The sequence below is a fragment of the Chiloscyllium plagiosum genome, unplaced genomic scaffold, assembly GCF_037043375.1.
Source record: "Chiloscyllium plagiosum isolate Xiang-an unplaced genomic scaffold, Cpla_swu_hap1 HiC_scaffold_7, whole genome shotgun sequence".
In the NCBI taxonomy this organism is placed as follows: Eukaryota; Metazoa; Chordata; class Chondrichthyes; order Orectolobiformes; family Hemiscylliidae; genus Chiloscyllium; species Chiloscyllium plagiosum.
Window position 1 is genome coordinate 58,122,741 of NW_028270145.1, and position 21,901 is coordinate 58,144,641.

Here is a 21,901-nt window from a genome sequence, read left to right on the forward strand (position 1 = left end):
TCTTGATATAAACGTTTCACATGTACAATATACCACCTACCCTATACCATTGCACGGCCTCAGAAGCATTCCCTTTACTCACTTACTACGCTCTGTATGATGTCCTTTAATGCTTCACCTTCCCTAGCCCTTCTTTCCAGCAGATGCCCTGTCATATGATCCTGTCACACCCTCACCTTGCCTATGTGCCATACAATCTTTCTCCATTGTTGACCTTTTCAATATCAGTGTTCAAATTTTATTCCTTTCTTAAAACCTCTCTTACTCTGCCCTGCAGCTGAATGGCCCTATTAAGCATCTTCTATGGATTACTTCATTCCTTCCCAATTCATCTACATGTTTCAGAGGAATACAGCTGCATACCAAAATATAGTAAATGTTGGGCCTAATTTGCAAATGTATTTACACCCCAAAATAATACAGTAAATTGGACTACTGAACACATCTACAGAACCAACCTTATAAATCTCACTTGCTAACATTAAGCCTTCAAAAATGATAGGATTTATCATTAACTTATCTAAATCTAACAAAACATTATGATATCAGTCTTCAAATCATTTGAAATTATTCTCCCTCTCCTAATATATGTGAGCACAGATACATCAACAAACAACATATTGTGATTTTTTGGCACAAGAACACAAAAGCAGGAAATAGTTGATTGTAAATATGCACAATTTATGTACAAGACAGTATTCCCAGGGAGGCCCAATGGTGGACAATTTAGTGAAGAGCACGAGGGCACAAAAAGAGAAACAACCAAATCTAACTTACCCGTCTGTGATCTGTGAGCAGAATCAATATGATCAGTAAAAGCTTCTGCAGAATAAAACACTACTACCTGGATGAGGAGAAGGACATTGATACTGCTGCCAGAAGACTGCGAACCTTCACACACAGGGAAAAAGTGAATCCATTCAAATATGCAAAATACTAATACAACTGAATAAAGTTTAAGGAAAAGCAGGGAATTCATCCTTTGGAAAAGGTGGCAAAACTGCTCACAATGTTCCAAATGCAATTTCTACCAACTTGGACATAAGAAATTAAACTGGAAAATGTTAATGAGAAGTCCAACATGAAACATGACAACAAAAAGTCAAGTAATAGGAGGTAGGAACAGCATCTATATACAATTTTTTAAAAATACTGTAGAAAGATAAGTTATGCCACTGAACACTGTTATGGTCTCTATAAAATATTACACTCAGGCGTAAACCTAAATAAAATATGTTACATACATCTGTTAACTTCTCAAAAATGAATACCATATTAACTGAAAACTGTAATGATTGTAACAAGGTTAGCCAAGTGGACTTCAGAAAGTGAGTTGCCTGATTGGGGTAGTTAACCTGGCTCAATCAGGGAGCCCTGGCTAACAGACATAAACAGGAGTTTTTGAGGTTATGTTCACACTGTGAGGAAGCTCGATCAGTGTCAAGGATTTTCCATGTGTAAATAAAGGGTGACTTGATGACGGGATATCAACCTAGAACATAGAATATAAAATATTACAGCATTGTAAGCATAGCATTGTTTCCTCTGGGTGCTCCGGTTACCTCCCACAATCCAAAAATGTGTAGGTTAGGTGAATTGGCCATGCTAAATTGCCCGTAGTGTTAGGTGAAGGGGTAAACGTAGGGGAATGGGTCTGGGTGGGTTGCCCTTCGGAGGATCGGTGTGGACTTGTTGGGCCGAAGGGCCTGTTTCCACACTAAGTAATCTAATCTAATCAGATAGGATTTGTAATAATCTGGAAAGGAATAAGTTGATTAGGGATAGTCAACATGGTTTTGTGAAGGACAAGTTGTGCCTCAACAAACTTTATAGAGTTCTTTGAGAAGGTGACCAAACAGGTGGATGAGGGTAAAGTGGTTGATGTGGTGTATATGGATTCCAGTAAGGTTTGATAAGGTACCCCATGGTAGGCTATTGCAGAAAATGTGGAGTCATGGGATTGAGAGTGATTAGGCAGTTTGGATCAGAAATTGGCTAGCCAAAAGAAGACAGAGGGTGGTGGTTGATGGGAAATGTTCATCCTGGAGTTCAGTGACTAGTGGTGTACCACAAGGATCTGTTTTGAGTCCACTGCTGTTTGTCATTTTTATAAATAACCTGGATAAAGGCGTAGAAGGATGGGTTAGTAAATTTGTGGATGACACTCAGGTTGGTGGAGTTGTAGACAGTGCTGACGGATATTGCAGGTTACAGAGGGATATAGATATGCTGTAGACCTGGGCTGAGAGGTGGCAAATGGAATTTAATGAGGAAAAGTTCGAGGTGATTCACTTTGGAAGGAGCAACAGGAATAAAGAGTACTGTGTGAATGGTAAGATTCTTGGCAGTGTAAATGAGTAGAGAGATCTCAGTATCCATGTACAGAGAACCCTGAAAGTTGCCACTCAGGTTGATAGGGTTGTTAAGAAGGCATATGGTGTGTTAGCTTTTATTAGTAGAGGGATTGATTTTCGGAGCCACGAGATCATGTTGCAGCTGTACAAAACTCTGGTGCAGATGCACTTGGAGTAATGTGTATAGTCCTGGTCACCACATTGTAGGAAGGATGTGGAAGTTTTGGAAAGGGTCCAGAGCAATTTACTAGGGTGTTGCCTAGTATGGAGGGAAGGTCTTATGAGGAAAGGCTGAGGCCCTTGAGGCTGTTTTCGTTAGAGAGAAGAAGGTTGAGAGGTGACTTAATTGAGCCATAGAAGATAATCAGAGGGTTAAATAGGGTGGACAGTGAGAGCCTTTTTCCTCAGATGCTGATGGCTAGCACGAAGGGACAAAGCTTTAAATTGAGGGGTGATAGATATAGGTCAGATGTCAGAGGTAGTTTCTTTACTCAAGAGAGTAGTTGTAGGGGTACAGTTTCCTCATTTCCCCTTCCCCCACCTCACCCCAGTTCCAAACTTCCAGCTCAGCACTGTCCCCATGACTTGTCCTACCTGCCTATCTCCCTTCCTACCTATCCACTCCACCCTCCCCCCCTGACCTATCACCTTCATCCCCTCCCCCACTCACCTATTGTACTCTATGCTACTTTCTCCCCACCCCCACCTTCCTCTCACTTATCTCTCCACCCTTCAGGCTCTCTGCCTGTATTCCTGATGAAGGGCTTTTGCCCAAAATGTCGATTTTACTGCTCCTCGGATGCTGCCTGAACTGCTGTGCTCTTCCAGCACCACTAATCCAGAATCTGGTTTCCAGCATCTGCAGTCATTGTTTTACCTTTTGCAACAGTAGTAGACTTGCCAACTTTAAGGGCATTTAACTGGTCGACTGAAATACAGGCTACTAGACTAGATGGGATTGAGGTTCATAAGGAGGAGATGTTAGCAATACTGGAAAGTGTGAAAATAGATAAGTCCCCTGGGCTGTTAGCGATTTATGCTAGGATTCTCTGGGAAGACAGGGAGGAGATGCAGACCCTTTGGCTTTGATCTTTGTGTTGTCATTGTCTACAGGAATAATGCCAAAAGACGGGAGGATAGCAAATGTTGTTCCCTTGGTCAAGGAGAGTGGAGACAACCCTGGTAATTATAGTACAGTGAGCCTTACTTTGGTTGTGGGTAAAGTGTTGAAAGTTAGTTGGCAGGCTTTTGTCCCAGTTCCTTTTCTGTAGTGATTTCACTCACTGGTGTGGTTTCTAGCACACAGAGCAATTTGTTTTTTTTAACCTATAGTGCAGAGATGTCTCAAGCTGTGACCTTTAAAGCACTTGAGTCCACTCTAATGCATCACCCCACGAAAACACTGAGGGGATGACAGTTGAATCCCTATTGTTATGTGTCCCCTTGCATAAACATGTCACTTGGTCCATACTCTAAATATAAACCACAGACTTTCCTGCTGAGAGGGCTAAGCAGTATATGCCATCTATCTCTCTATTTTAAGTCTCTCTGATTAAAGTTTTCCTGACACTCTACAGGTGTGATATTCCATAAGTTTACACAGACACTTTTAACAGTCAGTAAATTCAATTTTCTATATTCACATTTTCAGCCATTCTTGATTTGTGGAGTTCATTTAATTTTTAAAAATCCCGGTTCAATGTTCAATGTGGCTAATTAATTTGGGTCCACGATCCAATAACTGCCAATATAGAGACGACTCATGAGCAATGCAACAGCAGATTGACTGATATTGAGCAACTATTGATACTTAAGGTTGCATTTAGTACAAATCTAAACACAAAACTGTAAGCAACCATTATGATCTAAATGGTAATGGCTACCAATAACAAGAAGGAAATATTAAGTGAAAGTTCCAGTCAAGCGACAACTATACAATGAACCATCACAACTCAAACTAGCTAAACAGCAATTCCATTGTCCAAACAATTAGAAAACAACTTTCAGATGGTAATTATCAAACAAATTGACCAAAAACTATATCAGATTGTGCTTTGATTTTTGATTCAGCGGAATATATATAATGGCATTATACATAGAATTCAGAACATAATATAAAATTCAATTTGAAAAAAGGACTAGGTCTACTCATAAAATACCAAAAATACTCTCAGCTTTATGTAAAGAATCCATTTTTAAAAAATCAGTTGTTATAACATCAATTCAAATCAAAACAACAATGACATGTATAAATTTTTCTTGCTTATTGGAAAGAAATTCAAAGCATGAGTTAAAGTGGCTGAAAGCAGTAGTAATGACAAGGAAAGGGTAAATGCAAAGAAAAAAAATAAGAATAAATAGGAGTTGTTGATGGAGGATGATGAATGCCGATATGTCGAGCTGGACAAACCTATAGAGATAGGCAGGGATACAGTCATGAAGGAATTAAAAATGAATGACAATTTTAAATTAAAGATGTCCTGAGCCCAAAAGCTGTGGTAGGCCAAGAAGAAAAGAGAAGGAGGTGAACAGGTTGTGAGACAGCACTTTATCACCATTGCCCTGCTGGAAGAATGAAACTGTTTTCAAGTGTGGAATAGGTACCACTGCAACAGACCATTTAACACCCACTATGCTTTGGTCATCCCACCTCCAACTCTTTGCCCAACTAGGGACAGCGCGAAAGCTGAAATGCCCTATTTAAGAAAGGGATGCATAAGTCAAGCTCACCATTGCTTGTATTTTTGAGGCTACAGCAACAAGAGGAATTGTTAGGAGACCTGAAAATATTGCTTCCACGACCTCCCCCTCATAGTTGGAGGTCTTGCTGCAGGATCTAAGGAGCTGCAGTAAGGTGATTTTCCTCATTGGCCAGAGGAACAGGACAACCTCTCCAATCAAGCAGGCAGAGGAAGTCAGCAACAGGATGTGGTCCTTCCCGCATGAAGACATTACATCGATAGGAAACAAGACTTCATATAGGTGAGAAAGGTTAGAGACAGACCATTCTTGAGCCAATAGTCACACTCTGATTTTCACAGTGTTCTCTTACACACCACACCTCAGAGTGATACCATCTGCAGTTCCACTCAGTTCACTCTTTTAGGGCACCTCATCATATACCTGCCTGTCAATACTCACATGCACTTTCAGCCTCTTGCCCCCTCTCACAACAGGAGCCCTCCATGAATTGTGTCTTCCTTCCTCTCCACACAAGCATTACAGTCATCACTTTGATTTCTCTCCTTGCACAAAAAGAGTTCACATATCTTGATGAAAGATAGAGAATGGGGATTGCTTTAGGGTTGAGCTAATCTCCAAGACAGCACTTTGAAACCACTGGGGGGGTTAAGGGAGCTGAGAGATAAAGTAGGGACGGTACTGACAGCAACAATAAATAGTTTGTGACGGACACTTAAAACAATGACTTCAGTTGTTTTATAACTTTAGTTACAGAAAATTGACACTCATTCAAAATAGGATGTCTGACAATACAAAGGCAATGATGAGGTTACGAACAGTTGTAGACAGGCAATCGGCATTCATTTGAAATCTGAGCTTATCTCATCAGATCATGTGAGTTAAGGGCCACATATATGTGAAGATGAGGATGAACCCAAAACAGAATCTTTGGGGGACAGAAACGCACACAGCAGTACTTGAAAAGCAGGACTAATGGCTGTTTGATCTGATTATATCAGATTGAGAGTTAGACTGTGAGAACCAACCAGCCTACTTTCTAAACTATTTGTTATATACCCCTGATAGCAAAATGTTAAATAAACTGTTGGTTCCTGGGAGACCCAGTAATAGATTTGATCATTTCATACTTACTCTGATAAGTTTAGATGCAGTTTTAAAACTTTTTCCTTTGCCTCAAAAAGACTTTCTGGAAAATGCTAGCTGTTCTTATATAAAGTTTTTTTCACATAAGATTAATTGTAACTCCTTTGAAAAATAAGGATAACATTTCCTAGTATGAATACATTAACTGGATTTACTTGAGTCTCAACTTTCAGTATCAATGTGTTGGAAATAAAGGGAGAGTTCAGGCTGCAGTGGAGTTTTACTGAGGATACACAGGTTTACATTCTATTATCAGCAGCAAAATTCTAGAAATTGCACCAAATGAAATTTCAATCAATGCTTCCTTTGGGGAAATGCCACAAGACGTATCTATAGCATAAACATCATGCCTTCTGCATTCATATTCTCTCCTTCACCAAGGCTGCATACCTTACTTCTGTGTACTGCAACAAAAAATAACTACGGTCTTAACAAGTCTGTGTTCCATGACACAAGTAAGGCAAGGTCTAAATTTAACAATGTAACTGAGCCGTTGGCTTTATGAGGGGTACATTTTGTATAAAATTTATCTTGACCGATTCCAAATTTGACAAAAATGGAAAATGTATACCTAGTAAAACTGTTCACTACAGTTTAATAGCAACAAAAGGAATGAAGAAAGTACAAATGGAGAAAAAGAAAACTAACAAGAACTATAATACTGAAGGTGTTGAAGAACAAAAGTAAATCATTTGCAGCATTACTCAACACAGATTTTAAAAATCAGTTTACAAAGTGTGTGATGCCATGAAGATTGTGATATTATTCACCAAGAAGACTAAATGATAACAAATGATAAGCTGCATTTTGAAAATCTATATTTTTAAAATTCAAAAATATTCAAGATGTATGAATTATAAAAGTAGGAACTTGTTGAATTATGAAAGATTTTGATAAATTGTTAACTTAAATATCCTATAAAAACTCCACAGTAATGTTTAAATACTAATGACCTTAAATGATGAAACCAATTTACCAAGAAAATGAAAAATGGTGCCAGTCTAAATGTATGACAATCAGCAAAATAAAGTTTAAAGGATATGCATTAAGAATAATTCCGACAGGCCAGTCTTTAAAACAGTGATCAGAAACTTATAACAACATAAAAGAAGAATATTATGGATACTAGAAATGTAAAATAAAAACTGCAAGTTCCAGAAATACAGAGCAGGTTTGGCAGCATCTGTGGAGAGAAAAGCAGTTAATGTATTGGGCCAATTACCTCTGACAGGTTCTAAACTTGAAACAATGGATAGAATTTAATGGTCATGCAGTGGTTCACTGGCTTGAGAGCGAGTGGCAACACCACCACAGTCTTTCTTTGGTAACATCCCTGTTCCCCCATCACCCAATGATACAGCTTAATGCCAAACTGGCCAATAATCTGGTTTATGACAAAGTCCTCGATGTCTTTGGGGGGGATTTCCTACCTCCAAGAGCTGGCAGTGTCATTGGGAGTGATACCCACTGCTGGTTGTACAGAGGCCCAGGCAAAAAGCCATTGCAGGAGTCCCCAGAATGACAAGGCCATCAAAAACAAGTTGTTATTATAGACATAATTTTATGGGTCAGTTTAACTACAGATGCTTCAAATGACAGCTCAAACATTTCTAGATCTTGTGGAATATTAGACAAGCTGTTGGCCTCGTGCTTACACGTTCTCAAACTGACCCTGTGCTATTTCAGAGTGAAAAGGTATCTTGGAGGACAATGGTTACCCTGATCAGAGAACAGATCATTGCACAGTATAAAAACTCATGAATGGGCCTAAGGCAACATCTCCACCCTGACGGAAGTAAAAATTGCATGAATAACCAATTTTAATGATCACAGAATCACTTACTCTAGAAGCCATCTACATTCACTCACAGGGCCCAGTCCTTTGCAGACTGAATGAACATGGGGATATGATGGCCTTATGGTATTATTATTAGCCTATTAATTCTTAGTTCCAGATAAAGTTCTGGAGACCTGGGCTCATCCCACCATTACAGATGATGGAATCTGAGTTCAATAAAAAGTTGGAATTAGAAGAGTCTAATGATGACACTGAAACCAATGCCAATTGTCTGGGGAGAAAAGTCACATCTGGTTCATGGAGGTCTTGTGGCACACTGACCGTATCCCTACCTATTGATCCAGAAGGCAAGTTTAAGTCTACCTCCTCCAGAGGTGTGTAGTAATGCATTGATTACAAAAAAATCTGCAGAATGAATTCAAACTTTTTCAACCGAATAAAAGCCTGAAGGTCAGCCATTCCTTCTAAATAAACCCATAATAATCTGTCAACTAATTCGAGTTGACTTTCCAGATTTGAGGTTGAACAAAAGCTTGGAAGTTGGCTGTTACCTGGAACAATACCTCTGCCAATCAAAGTCTGTGAGTCAGTCAGTTCTCATGCAGCAGAAACTGTTGTTCCTTTTAAGATTTGATATCCGTATGATTCTGTCCACATGAGTGGAAGACAAAATGCTTTGATAGCATGTGTCTTTTCTTCAGCAATACTCACGTTTTGTACCATCAAGCAACTATTAATCGCTAATTTTGTTGGAGCAGTATTTGCTCTGAAAAAGAATTATTTGATCTTGGGATATTTTAATTATTTTTGTATCTTATAAGCTCCTCTACGTACCCAACTTTTTCATACGTCACATCAGTTTGTGACCATACATTCGGTGTCCTATTTTATTGAAGATCTTTAGTCAAATGCTGCCATGACAGGCAAGGCACTCACTCTCAGCTATTTGTTTTGCTGTTCCATTACCCACTCCTGATTTTTAAAGTTGTTTGTTCCATGTATTCAAATTGTTTTTAATGTTCCAGTGAATCTTCCTTCTATGTCCCTCTCCCAATGTTGTTTCCAGTTCAGCACTCCATATTTTGAAAAACATCTTTCCAAAATCCCTTCTCTAAACCTCATCCACTATTGTTCATCTCAAATGTGTGTCTTGTAGTTGCCCAATCATTGATCAGTGGATAGAGTTTTTTTCTCTATTTAACATAGTCACCTCAAATTTTGGAATACATCTCTCAGGTCCCTTCTTAGTTCGAAAGGATAGAAAGTAGCTACTCATATTGCTTTTCATAACGAAAGCATCTTGTCTATAAAACCAGATAACTACATCCATAAGAAGGATATATTACAGCCATGTAACAGTGATGGTTCTTTGCTACAATTTTTGTGCATTTTATTTTCTAAAATAAGCTTCCCAAACTAGCTAAATGTTCTAACTGCAGATTCAACAATAGTTAGTATTAGTTCACTTTTACTAATCTCTACCCTGTAATAATTGATTTTTCTATATTAACACAATAAGCAAATGATAAAATGTCCAGGCTATTTTGTTTTGGCAGCTGCAGGTCTATGTGTCACACAAAATAATTTCAATGTATGACATTTTCCAGTTTCATTGTGATTTCTGAGTAAGCATCCCTACAATTCTACTTTTTAAAAAACATGCAAATTGCTGTTGCCATGCCATAGCACTGTCATTACTGCTGGCATGGAGAACCCTGCAGATATCACTAATAATTTAAAGGACAGTGCAGACCAATTTGAAATGCAAGGTGGGATTTTCTTTTTGCTTTTAATTTTGTCCTTTTTTATGAGTGACTTAATTTCGACTCGCCTTCACATTAAAATATATCCTCTTAATTAACTGCATGCTGCAAAAGATTTGTAAACAAAGACAAATTGAAGCAAAAATCATAAGTAATGCCAGCAGCACTGAAAAGATACTACTTAACAGACCCAAAAGACATAATACTAGTTATGCTCCAAAAAATCCAAATGTATTTTCAGCTCAATATAGGAATATTAGTCTTGAATGCAAGCAAATCTTCAACGAAGCTTCATGTATTGTACCAAAATGCTATTTTATCTCCTTTCAAGCTTTTATTGCACTATCCCTTAAACAATATTCCTTTTCAAGCCCCTGTGAATACGATTGAGAGAACTAGGAAAGTGAATATCATCCTTTCTTTCACTTGGTTACCACAGTGATTCTTCCTTGGTGTAAATAAAAACATTTGCAGAAGCACTGGCATGAAATGAAACATCTGCAAGTAGCAAAACGTGCAGCCACTGAACTGAAGGTTTTTTGGTTTCTAAATGTTTTTAATTGTGTACCCCTCTTCAGATGTTTGAAATGTTTGAGTACCCTGAATGAGCAATTTATTTTATTTTAAAGTAACCTTCTAATGACCACATGATCTAAAATACTTATAACCAAAAAGGCTGACAGTTTGATGACATATTATATGATCATTGTATCTTATCACTAATGTGACACATCCAGAGTATTGATTTTCAAACTGCATCTGATTTTAATATGTAGAACTTCCAAGGACTGAAATGGTTTCAAAATGGAATAGAAATCGATTTAAAATGACCACAGCAATTCAATGACCAAACAAATTAGTTTAGCTTTGTCAAACCAACCATCCTCACTGCTGAGGATATAAGATGTCAATTAAACAGCCATGGTCTTAGGTTAAAATCTTTAAACTTCAAGCGCACCCTACCAACTAAGGGCTGTACATTCATTTCATCTTCCTGTCACACTGGATACCTTGTGAGTTGTTTTTATTCATTCGTGGGATGTGGGTGTCACTGGCTGGCCAGCATTTATTGTCCATCCCTAGTTTCCCTACAGAAAGTGCTGGTGAGCTGCCTTCTTCAACTGCTGCAGTCCACGTACTGTGGTTGATGCAAAATGCTCTTAGAGAGTGAATTCTAGGATTTTGGCCCTATATATTTCCAATTCAGAACCACAAGTGGCTTGGAGGAGAACTTGCGGATTGTAATGTTCCTATGTGTCTGCTTCCCTTCTCCTTCAAGATGGAAGGATTTGTGGGTTTGGAAGATGCTGTCAAAGGGTGCTTGGTGAATTTCTATAGTGCATCTTATTGATAGTACAAACTTTGTTCCTGCATGCATCTGTATGCCTGATGTCACATTTTCAAGTTTTTTTCTGATTGGCAGATAATAAGATTGCTTTCTTTCACTCAAAAAAACCTTGTCCTTGGCTCCTTACGTACATAGCCAACTTTATGCAACTGCATGTTTAATAGAGAAAGGCATGGCCTCATGCTGAAAAGAATATAAATCTTTGTTGCAGCCAGCTGAAGAGTCTGGATAGAGGCAGCTGGAACACCTCGTCTTACCTGGTCATAACAGAAGCATGTAGTGGACATAATTTTATCTTAAGTTTACCATTCTCTCACTGGTACATTTGAAAGATTTAAATATTATAATTTAAATATTAAAAGTAGGGTGGAGAAGCTAATTACAAGTTTTTATCTACATGTTGTGAAAACATTTACTCACTAATAATTAATACCCCCTGCTCCTGCACTCAATCAGCAGCCTCTCTTCCCACTACTCAATCAGCAGTCCCTCTTCTTAATTCTAACTGGATGAGAGCCTTGGTCAGGCAGGCCAAGTCCACCCAGCAGTCTACTAGCCTACCGGCCACCCAGCCACCCCTCCCCCTCCGAAACGATTTGGATTCTAGCAGTAAGCTAGTGCTCAGCCTCACGTGCCACTGATATTTTTCCACTGCTCACTGATCCTTCAATCACTGATTATTTCTCTGATAAACACGACCACATCTAACTGTGAATCCATTAGGAGCAAGCATGAGTGAAATAACCTGAGATCGGAACAGCAGTAAACAATGGGAAGGCAAGTGGTGGTGATAGCCTGAGCATCAGAGCCACTTGTGTTTGGGAATTCCTGGAGAATGGACAGAAGGACCCAGAGGTTGGAAAAATATTCTCATCCCTGAAAAGTCCCAATTACACAATCAAGATAAAAGGAATCTCTTAGAGACATCTGCCATCTCCCAGGGGTGCATACACCAAACTTTTGCAACTGCTTTAAGATTATAAAAATTATAAAACATACTTAGTCCAGAGATCTAAATCAAATGGCTCATTCGATTAGTGTAACACAAAGAGTCAAACACACAGGAAGTATGTTTTAGATGCAGTTACACAAACTGTGCAAGTTTCCACATAGCATATTTTTTAAAAAGAAACTGCATTCTTGTTTAAACTAAACCATTCTTATGACTTTATACAACAATAGATAATGCCCATTTATGAACAAGTTTACCATACTTTGTACAAATTAAAAGAGTTAGTTTTACAGATGAAGGCTAGGAACCTTTTACCACCAGAACAGCAATAGGGTTTAACTAGATATTTCTTACCTATCATTTAAGCATTCATTGATTTAATATTCTCTCACGTATCTCACAACAAAGCACCTCATGAATAAGAATGTTTTAAGTATAGTGCTAAATCCCTTCCTATAATCCATATTAGCATATCTACTATCTTACTATCAGTCAGATCTGCAAGTTCTTGTCAAAGAAATCTATTAAAATGTTTGGACATCATTTGGGCTTTGCCCTTAGTGACCAGAATCTGTCCTTTCAGACATTATATCTTAGCAAAACCTCAAACACTTTTCCCACAGTGAAACTAAGGCTTGCAGGTTTGTCATTAAACTACTTACTGCTGCTTTTTCTTGCTCCGAGAAAATGAGAGCAGCATTTACTTATTTACTTTAGAATAACCCAATTCTAGGTGAATCAGCACCATGAGCAGAAATTGTCAGAATGAGTAATTTAACCATTTCTCAAATTTGTTGTCCTACGCTACCAGCTTGCCACTAATATTGTTAAATAGTCAATTTATTTTGTATTCTTCTATTTTCCTTTTATGTGTAAATTATATTTTGTTATTCTTTATATTTTCCACTATATTCCCCCATGTTCCAATCTTGCACCTCTTAAATATTTTTGACATTCCTTTACTTGAATTCTCTATTTCTCATTATCCTGTTCCTTCCCTGTGTATTTCAACATTCTTATCTTTCTCACTAGGACCTTCTACAATTGTCTTGCTCTCTATCTGGCTTGGTTCTCCTGTTTGGTTCTCAACTTGTTTCTGGTTAAAATACTCCAATGCTATGAAACATATCTCTTGAAAATCCTCATATTTTCCTTTAGCATTCTTCCCTAATAATGGTAGGACAGCAAAATTACAGACCATTGAACAATTATGCCAGAGTAAGGTATTTCTCAAAACAGAAAAAACAGGCTTCTCCTATACTTATCCTAACACTTAAATAGCATTATTGGCAGACTTGGGGAGCAGGTCATTTGTCTGTCCTTCTGCTTGGAGAATACCGAGTACTCTGGGGAAAAAAATCCCCACAGAGAAATAAAGATAAAATAATGTATCCACCTCCTTTTTCAAGGATTTTGGACAGATGTATGTTATGCTACTATAATCACTATTTAGATAATAAGAAATCAGCATTGAAAATATAACCTAAGCTTCCTCTATCCAAGACATTACCTTACAAGGTTATTGCAAGTGACCAAAATTACTAAAGGAACTTAGTTGATGGTCTATTGAGCACCAAGTATGAAATTCAGAAGTATTTTTATTTTCTTGTTCTATTGGCCTAAATGGGAGGTAATTTGTTTTATTTTGAAAAATCCCTTTCTCATGTTAAATATGCAATTTATTAATATCACTATTGCTTAAATGCATTATAAATCAAAACCAAGGTGATGGCTTAAGTTTATTTATCCTTTTGCATGCTATCTGATATTATTAGACACGAGAAAAGGTTATGAAACATTGAACGATCACCACTACCAAGCATAGATCTCTGATAAATACAAATGCAAAGAACAAACATGAAGTGCACCAGAAAAAAATCAGTTGGTATTTGGTTAGTTTGCAAATATTCTACATCAATGAATGCAGCAATGCCATAGAAAAGATTACAATCTCATCCACATGAATTCAGAAGAACAGCTTTCACTTATTCACCATGGGATGAACTGCAGATAGTGACTACAGCCATTTCTACATTTAAGAAATATGGTTATGATACCAACAAATAATAACTTCTGACAGCTCAATGACTATAAAGCACCTTTTCTGAAACACAAATTAACTTCATGCTCATTACATTATTGAAACATACAGATCCCGCACGACAACGCTGCTTTTAATGTAATACATTTGATGACAAAATTTAGCAGCATTTACTAAAAATGTTTCAGAGAATCACTATAACATTAAATTAGAATCAATGTACTCTGTTACCTTTGCGGAAACTCATAGTGCCTGAAGACATGAAGCATAACAAAACCACAGCTGTCATATTGCACACACGCCTGGAATTCTGACAATAGCTGTTCCAGCGATCTCCATCATTCTGAGCGCTTTTATACACCAACACTTCAGGACTGCTGCCGGAAATATGAAGTGCAATGCAGACAGTGAGGGTTATATTCCTACGGACCTATCTGGAGCTGGTTACTTATCTGTAATGGCTTCCAACTGGGGTCAGGACTGAGCATGTTTATCACTGTGCTCAGGAGGCATCAGAAAAATGTCAGTGTGGAAATCAGAAAGCAGACTGATTGAAATACGATACATGTTAATTCTATCCAGCTAAATAAAGATAGCAAGAATTCCTTAAATTGGTATATTCAGGGAGGGAGTACGTACAGTGTGAAGAAGCCAGCTGCTGCATGCACCTTTGAATAAAATTCAGTGTAATGGTTAAAGTTCTTATTCCGTGCCAAGTGCAAGCAACTACAGTATACACTCTCAGTATACACTCTCAGGAGAAGAACAGATCTGTTGAATTTTAAAGAGGTGCAGTGAGTCACTCATCTCGTCATCACAAACATAAAAAGGTTTTAAAAGGTTGCCATCACCTGCAGACACGTATGTTTCCAATTACTTATACTGCACTATTAATACACAGAGCATCTTACTTCACATTATCGTTATTGAGAGCTCTATTTCACCCATTGTATTAAAAATAAAGACTTTAGTGGGTCAATAATTAACCCTCCAGTGAAGCATATCTGTGTATGTCAAGATTTTTATTTTTGATAATCTCTTTCATTGACTTATACAAGAATGTAGCTGCATTAGCCTTTCTTATCACAAAACTGAAACATTTAATTTTTGACATTAAATATAAAAAAAGTGCTTCTGTATGTCATTGTAGACAGTATACACTTTTTAAAAAATGTTATTGAAATTCTTTTTACTGGTTAACACCATTGTTAAAGAGGTTGGCAGAGGGATTTTGTGTGAATTTTAAGCATTAGTTCACTACTTTCAACAACAATGCATTCCATCTTATCACCATGCAAATAAGTAGAAATTTTACATTAGTGACCTGTGCACATCATAAAAGATAAATTATCACTCACTGAATTCAGAAGATTAACTTTCAAAGTTATTTCACTATATGGCTCTACTCAGTTTTTCAATTATGGAACTGCCTTGAAAGACAATCGTGTTCATCTTTGCAAAACTAAAAGAATACAAGCGAGGTTATTCCATCATGATTCAGTTGAATCCTATAATCAATGCCAAAAATCATGAAAGTATGCACGAAAATTCATGATCACTTCACATCCAAGAGCAGTGGTGCTAATCAAAGGAAACAATTAGATATTTTAATAAATAGGTTATCACAAACTTTACATAAAGAGGTACAAGGAGAGCAAAATAACATATAAATCGAGTAGTAAGAACAATCCGAAGAGCAAGAAGCAGCACAGTTGCAAATTTGTCCAATGGGTTCCACCTCTGCTGTTGTAAGTGTGCTCATGCTGATGCCCTAAATATAATCTTCCATGTTCCCTCAATTCAGGATCTTTTCCTTTTGATTAGAAAACTAAAGATGTCACTATTATTTAAGAAAGTGTGATGGAAGCTAGAGAATTAAAGATGAGATAACATCTGTTAGCAGGAACTTACTAGAGTCTATAATTACAGATCAAGGAAGGTGTGTTGTGCATTCATAATGTTACCAAACAGGTTGAGTATCAAATTGTACATTCTTCCAATGTATATCAATAGCAAGGGGTAAGAGCCAGAGAGCTGCCAGGTGATCTATGTGATGAAAGCAACTGGAATGCCAGCATACAATATGTATGTCAAATTGTATATTACATGGTGGCACAGTGGTTAGCACTGCTGCCTCATAGTGCCAGAAACCGGGTTCAATTCCCGACTTGGGCAACTGTCTTTGTGGAGTTTGCACATTCTCCCAGTGTCTGTGTGGGTTTCCTCCGGGTGCTCCGGTTTCCTCCCACAGTCCAAAGATATGCAGATTAGGTAAATTGGCCATGCTAAATTGCCCGTAGTGTTAGGTGAAGGGGTAAAGGTAGGGGAATGGGTCTGGATGGGTTTCTCTTCAGAGGGTCAGTGTGGACTTGTTGGGCCGAAGAGCCTGTTTCCACACTAATCTAACCTAAATCCTGTGGGAACTGCTTGTTTGGTTCTTTGACATGGATAATATTGATAAACAGCATGGAGTTCAATCCTCCTTCTGGCTGGGATGGATTCAGAAACTGGTTCCCTATCGATAGTGGAGATTTTGTCACAGTGCATAAAATCTTCCTTCAGATAGAGAACTCAGGAAGATAGTTAAGAATAGACTAACTGAACACTTTGAGCATGTTGGGGTGGCATGATGCCTCAGTGGTTAGCACTGCTACCTCTTATGCCGGAACCCAGGCTCAATTTCACCTTTGGGTGACAGTCTATGTGGAGTTTACACATTCCCCAGGTGCTCCGGTTTCCTCCCACAGTCCAAAATGTGCAGGTTAGGTGGATTGAGTATGCTAACTTGTCCATAGTATTGTTGTGGGGAAAAAAAACACCAGTTTTGGAGTCAGAGTCGAGGTTCAATGACAGAGTTTATTGCACAAGAAAATACCGGAGCTCCAGCGATAGAAAGACACCAACAGCCACAGTAGTCAGCTGCGAGTCTTCTCTCAACCCAGAGCACGTCAAGAAACGTTTATACATCTTGTGATGAGATCAGTGTCTTCGCAACATGGTTTATTTATGGTAATCATTGCAGAATCATTGATAGTTTCGATACAGTCTTTATCAGTTCCAGTGTAGACTTTGTCAGTTTCAATGTCTGCACGGAAATCCGTTGCTGTAGTGATGGGCGCTAATCGCTCTTCCTGAGAAGAACGATTACTATAGCCCTGACTATTAGCATTTCATATTGAGTCTGTGTCAAGCTGTTAGCATTTCTATAAGAGGTGCAGGCTGGACCCAGACTCTTTGATGGGTAGTGTACATTACTCATGTGCATTCTTTCCCCACCCGCCTTAAACTAATCAACTGGGTTGAGAGTGTGTTGTGCTGGCATTCTGGAGGCTCCAGGCAGAGTCTGTACCTACTCTGCTGTTTCTCTCCGTTTTGTGATCTGGTGGCCATCTTGTGTGTCAAGTTCAAAGGATCTGTGTGGGCTTGATGGGCCAAATGACCTGCTTCCACACATATGTAGTCTATGTTCACCTAATCAGAGGGAGCCAGCAAGATTTTATAATGGACAGACCATAACTGAATACAGTAATAGGCAGGGGAATTTCTATAAAAGGTTATCCAGAAGTCATTCAACCTACATTGAAGTTGACAGTTGAAATTCATAGAGTCAAAAACAAACTACTTATCTATTTCAGAAATCATATTTGAGGCAGGAGGGAGATAGTAAGGATAATGGACAGATACTTTAACTGACCATATACAGCTAATGGTATCCTCCAAGGGATTGTATTGGTGCCTCATTTATTCACGGTATTTATTATTAACTTTGATAGCAAAATAGAAAGGCACACATCCAGGTTTTTTGATGATGCAAAGATAGCATGTTAAGAAGCATTGATAGATTCGTAGATGGGCAAAACTTTGGCAAATGATTTTAATATAAAGAATTATGAAGTCATCCACTTTGGACCTAAAAGGATAGATCAGCATAGTTTATATATGGTGAAAGTCCAGAAACAGTGAAGGTCCTGAGAGATTTAGATCTATGTCTATGTAGTTAGATCCATGAAAACGTCATGAACAAGTATTTAAAAAATCAAAAAGCCAGACACAGAACATGCTTACAATTGTCTCTGTGACTATTATTTTCCTGGAATAAGTTGCAAGCCTGATAGCAGGGGTTATAGTACTATCTGTCTGCATCAAACATGGCTGACCATGTTTCCCATTCCTACCACCTGCCACAGCCACAGTGGAAGGATTTGCAAGGTTAAAATAAACTTATATGGTCACATTACAAATACGTCGTTTGTGGCCATCAAGTCCTGGAATGGGAATTGACCTGGGAGCTTCTGGTTAAAAGACAAGAATGAAGTCTTCTGGAAATTATCAACCTGTAATCATTTAGCCTTTCTAACGCTCGGGCTCCAGGAACAAATTATCCCACTTAACATTCAAAAAGTCATTGCACGATACCTTGTAGTTTAACAAATTTCGATTAAAGGAATGTCTCAGAGCAATTCCTTAATACAGAATAGGACAGTTAGAACATTGCAACTGAAATTAGAGTCAGGTCAATATTAGTTTTTATGACATTGAGGTCAAGCATTATCTATACCATGTAGAGAGAAAATTAGATGGGTAACATCATGTGCCTGGTACGAACCTGGTATTTTTTGCATTAATGGGAGACTGATTAGCAAGGTTAGATATCATGGAATACAGGGAGAACTAGCCATTTGGATACAGAACTGGCTCAAAGGTAGAAGACAGACGATGGTGGTGGAGGGTTGTTTTTCAGACTGGAGTCCTAGCATAAGTGGTAGTTAGTAAGTTTGCAGATGACACCAAAATTGGAGGTGTAGTGGACAGCGAAGAGGGTTACCTCAGATTACAACAGGATCTGGACCAAATGGGCCAATGGGCTGAGAAGTGGCAGATGGAGTTTAATTCAGATAAGTGCGAGGTGCTGCATTTTGGGAAAGCAAATCTTAGCAGGACTTATACACTTAATGGTAAGGTCCTAGAGAGTGTTGCTGAACAAAGAGACCTTGGAGTGCAGGTTCATAGCTCCTTGAAAGTGGAGTCACAGGTAGATAGGATAGTGAAGGCAGCATTTGGTATGTTTTCCTTTATTGGTCAGAGTATTGAGTACAGGAGTTGGGACGTCATGTTGAGGCTGTACAGGACATTGGTTAGGCCATCTTTGGAATATTGTGTGCAATTCTTGTCTCCTTCCTGTCGGAAAGATGTTGTGAAACTTGAAAGGATTCTGAAAAGATTTACAAGGATGTTGGCAGGGTTGGAGGATTTGAGCTATAGGGAGAGGTTGAACAGGCTGGGGCTGTTTTCCCTGGAGTGTCGGAGGCTGAGGGGTGACCTTATAGAGGTTTACAAAATTATGAGGGGCATGGATAGGATAAATAGACAAAGTCTTTTCCCTGGGGTCGGGGAGTCCAGAACTAGAGGGCATAGGTTTAGGGTGAGAGGGGAAAGATATGAAAGAGACCTAAGGGGCAACTTTTTCATGCAGAGGGTGGTTCATGTATGGAATGAGCTGCCTGAGGAAGTGGTGGAGGCTGGTACAATTGCAGCATTTAAGAGGCATTTAGATGGGTATATGAATAGGAAGGGGAGGGATATGGGCTGGGTGCTGGCAGGTGGGACTAGATTGGGTTGGGATATCTGGTCGGCATGGACAGGTTGGACCGAAAGGTCTGTTTCCATGCTGTACATCTCTATGACTCTATAAATTCAATGGTTTGGAATTCAGGAGATAGCATTCAAATCAGAGTCCTATCAACTGACCCAAATGCTGTTTAATGCTCAGGTAATGTTAAGAAAAATCTAACTCAATATGCAGAGGAAATTCATCAGCCTGGGCTGGAAAGATTCAAATACGAAGGGAGGCTAGATAGGTTGGCTTATTACAATTACAACAAAGAAAACTAAGGAGGTGCATAAAGTTCTAAGGGACATAGACAGGGTAGATAGGGAGAGATTTTGCCAATTAATACAGTAGTCAATAACTACAGTGCACAAATTGACTGTAAGAAGCAGGAGATATAGAGAAGATTTGAGGAAACACCTTTTCACTCAGAGGGTTGTGGGCAACAGAAACTCACAGCCTGAATGGGCACCAAAAGTGGGAACCTTCAAAACGTTTAAGAACTATTTAGACAAGTACTTGAAATTCCCACAGCATACAAGACTTCAGTCTAGATTAGAGTGGTGCTGGAAAAGCGCAGCTGGTCAGGCAGCATCCAAGGAACAGGAACATCAATGTTTCGGGCAAAAGCACTTCATCAGGAATAGAACATAGAGATGTTTCCAGCATCTGCAGCCTTTGTTTTTATCATACAAGACTTCAGGTCAAGTGTTTGAAAATCGGATTAGAAAATAGGTGGCTGTTTGATGATCAATGTAGGCAGAAGAGGCTGAAGGATCTCTTTCATGCTGAAATACTCTAGGAGTCTATCTCTCAAGTATGAGTATGCCCTTTCCATGGAAAGGTGAGGAAGACAACACACAGTACACCAAGTGTTGTATTATCAATGTCTTTGTAATTGTAATAATTACTCTGATGCTCCAATCCTTTTGCAACAAAAAACTAACATACCACTTGCCTTCCTGGTTGCTTGCTCCACCTGAGGGCTGAAACTTACCATTAATTGGCTAAGTTTCATTTTTGTCAAGTTTTAATGAAGAATTTCTCTCCATGAGACCTAGACAGCTTTCTCATGCTATCATCCCAAAGTCAATCATTAACTACCTATCACACCCCTCGGGCACCCCTCTTGGCTGATGCATGCCTAATTCTCCCATTTGCTCATCATTGTCCAGCTTTCCCAGAATAGTTCAGCATCCCTGGCTCTGGAATCAAATTTGAAAGGCCACTGCATACTCAGACAAGCATTCTGGAGCTGCCCTGTGTGCACAGTTGGTGGATGCAATGCAAGACAAAGGGACATTTTAGCTGCTTTGCCAGTTCTGGTGGGTAGGGTGGTACAGAGGAAGGACATCCTCTTTCCCAAGAACTGCCAGAGGAGGCAAAGAGACCAGGTCCTGCCAGCATGGTCGGAAGCTGCTACCCAGGTGAGTGCAGCCTCTGTGATTTGGAGGAACACCCTGGGAGAAGGTGAATGACCTTATCCATTTCGCGAGGATAAGTGCCACTATTTCCTCTCTGCTATCTTACTGTCAATCTCTGTGACTACACCCACCTCCCAACCAAGGTTCTTGCTCCACCACTCTCAGCACTGCATGCAGTATCTTCTCTCACTTACTCTTATCCAGCCCAACACCACCATTGATCCTACATGACCTCTTAGCTGCCTGCTCATTCACTCAGGATATATCACCATTTTTCCCTCACTTGAACCAGTACTAACACAGTGATATCTAATGTTATCTCACTGAATCCCTCCAGTGCTCTGGTTACAAAAGGAAACAGTGCTCATTAAGGCTGAATGTCAGGTACCCGATGTTAGCATTTTCAACCCTTTTACAGGGGACATGAGTTCTGTGAGGTTTTGTGGAGACATTCCTGTCCCAGCAAGTTCCCTTCCAAGTCACTCAACATCCTGATATGGAAATATATCAGAATTCCTTCATTATTGCTAGGTCAAAATCCTGAATGCCCCTCTCCAATGGCACTGTGGGTCTATGACTGCCATCAATGTATCTTTCACCTGCAGACCTCATCACCCTCTATCGAAACATTTTCTCTCTTTTGGCTCCTGCAGGTACCAACAGAGTCTGTACATGGTGGTTGCAGTCAAGGCCTCCCCCACAAGACATGCCTCCTCCACAATGGTGTTGCCACAGACTTCATACACATGTTCAAGCAGACACAGGTA

The 21,901-nt window shown here is 39.0% G+C and overlaps 1 protein-coding gene across 10 annotated transcripts in view; it reads right to left on the minus strand.

Moving 5' to 3' along the window:
- The window catches only part of kalrna (kalirin RhoGEF kinase a), a 734,910-nt gene that overhangs the window by 568,275 nt on the left and 144,734 nt on the right, over positions 1 to 21,901 (minus strand). Inside the window, exon 1 of one of the 10 annotated variants that reach the window (XM_043693726.2) lies at positions 14,334 to 14,663. The exons of the other annotated variants lie outside the window; for them this stretch is intronic. Coding sequence (XP_043549661.1) covers positions 14,334 to 14,391 — 58 coding nt within the window. The 5' untranslated portion in view covers positions 14,392 to 14,663. Of the gene's footprint in view, positions 1 to 14,333; positions 14,664 to 21,901 lie in introns of those variants that run through there. 10 annotated transcript variants of the gene reach the window in all.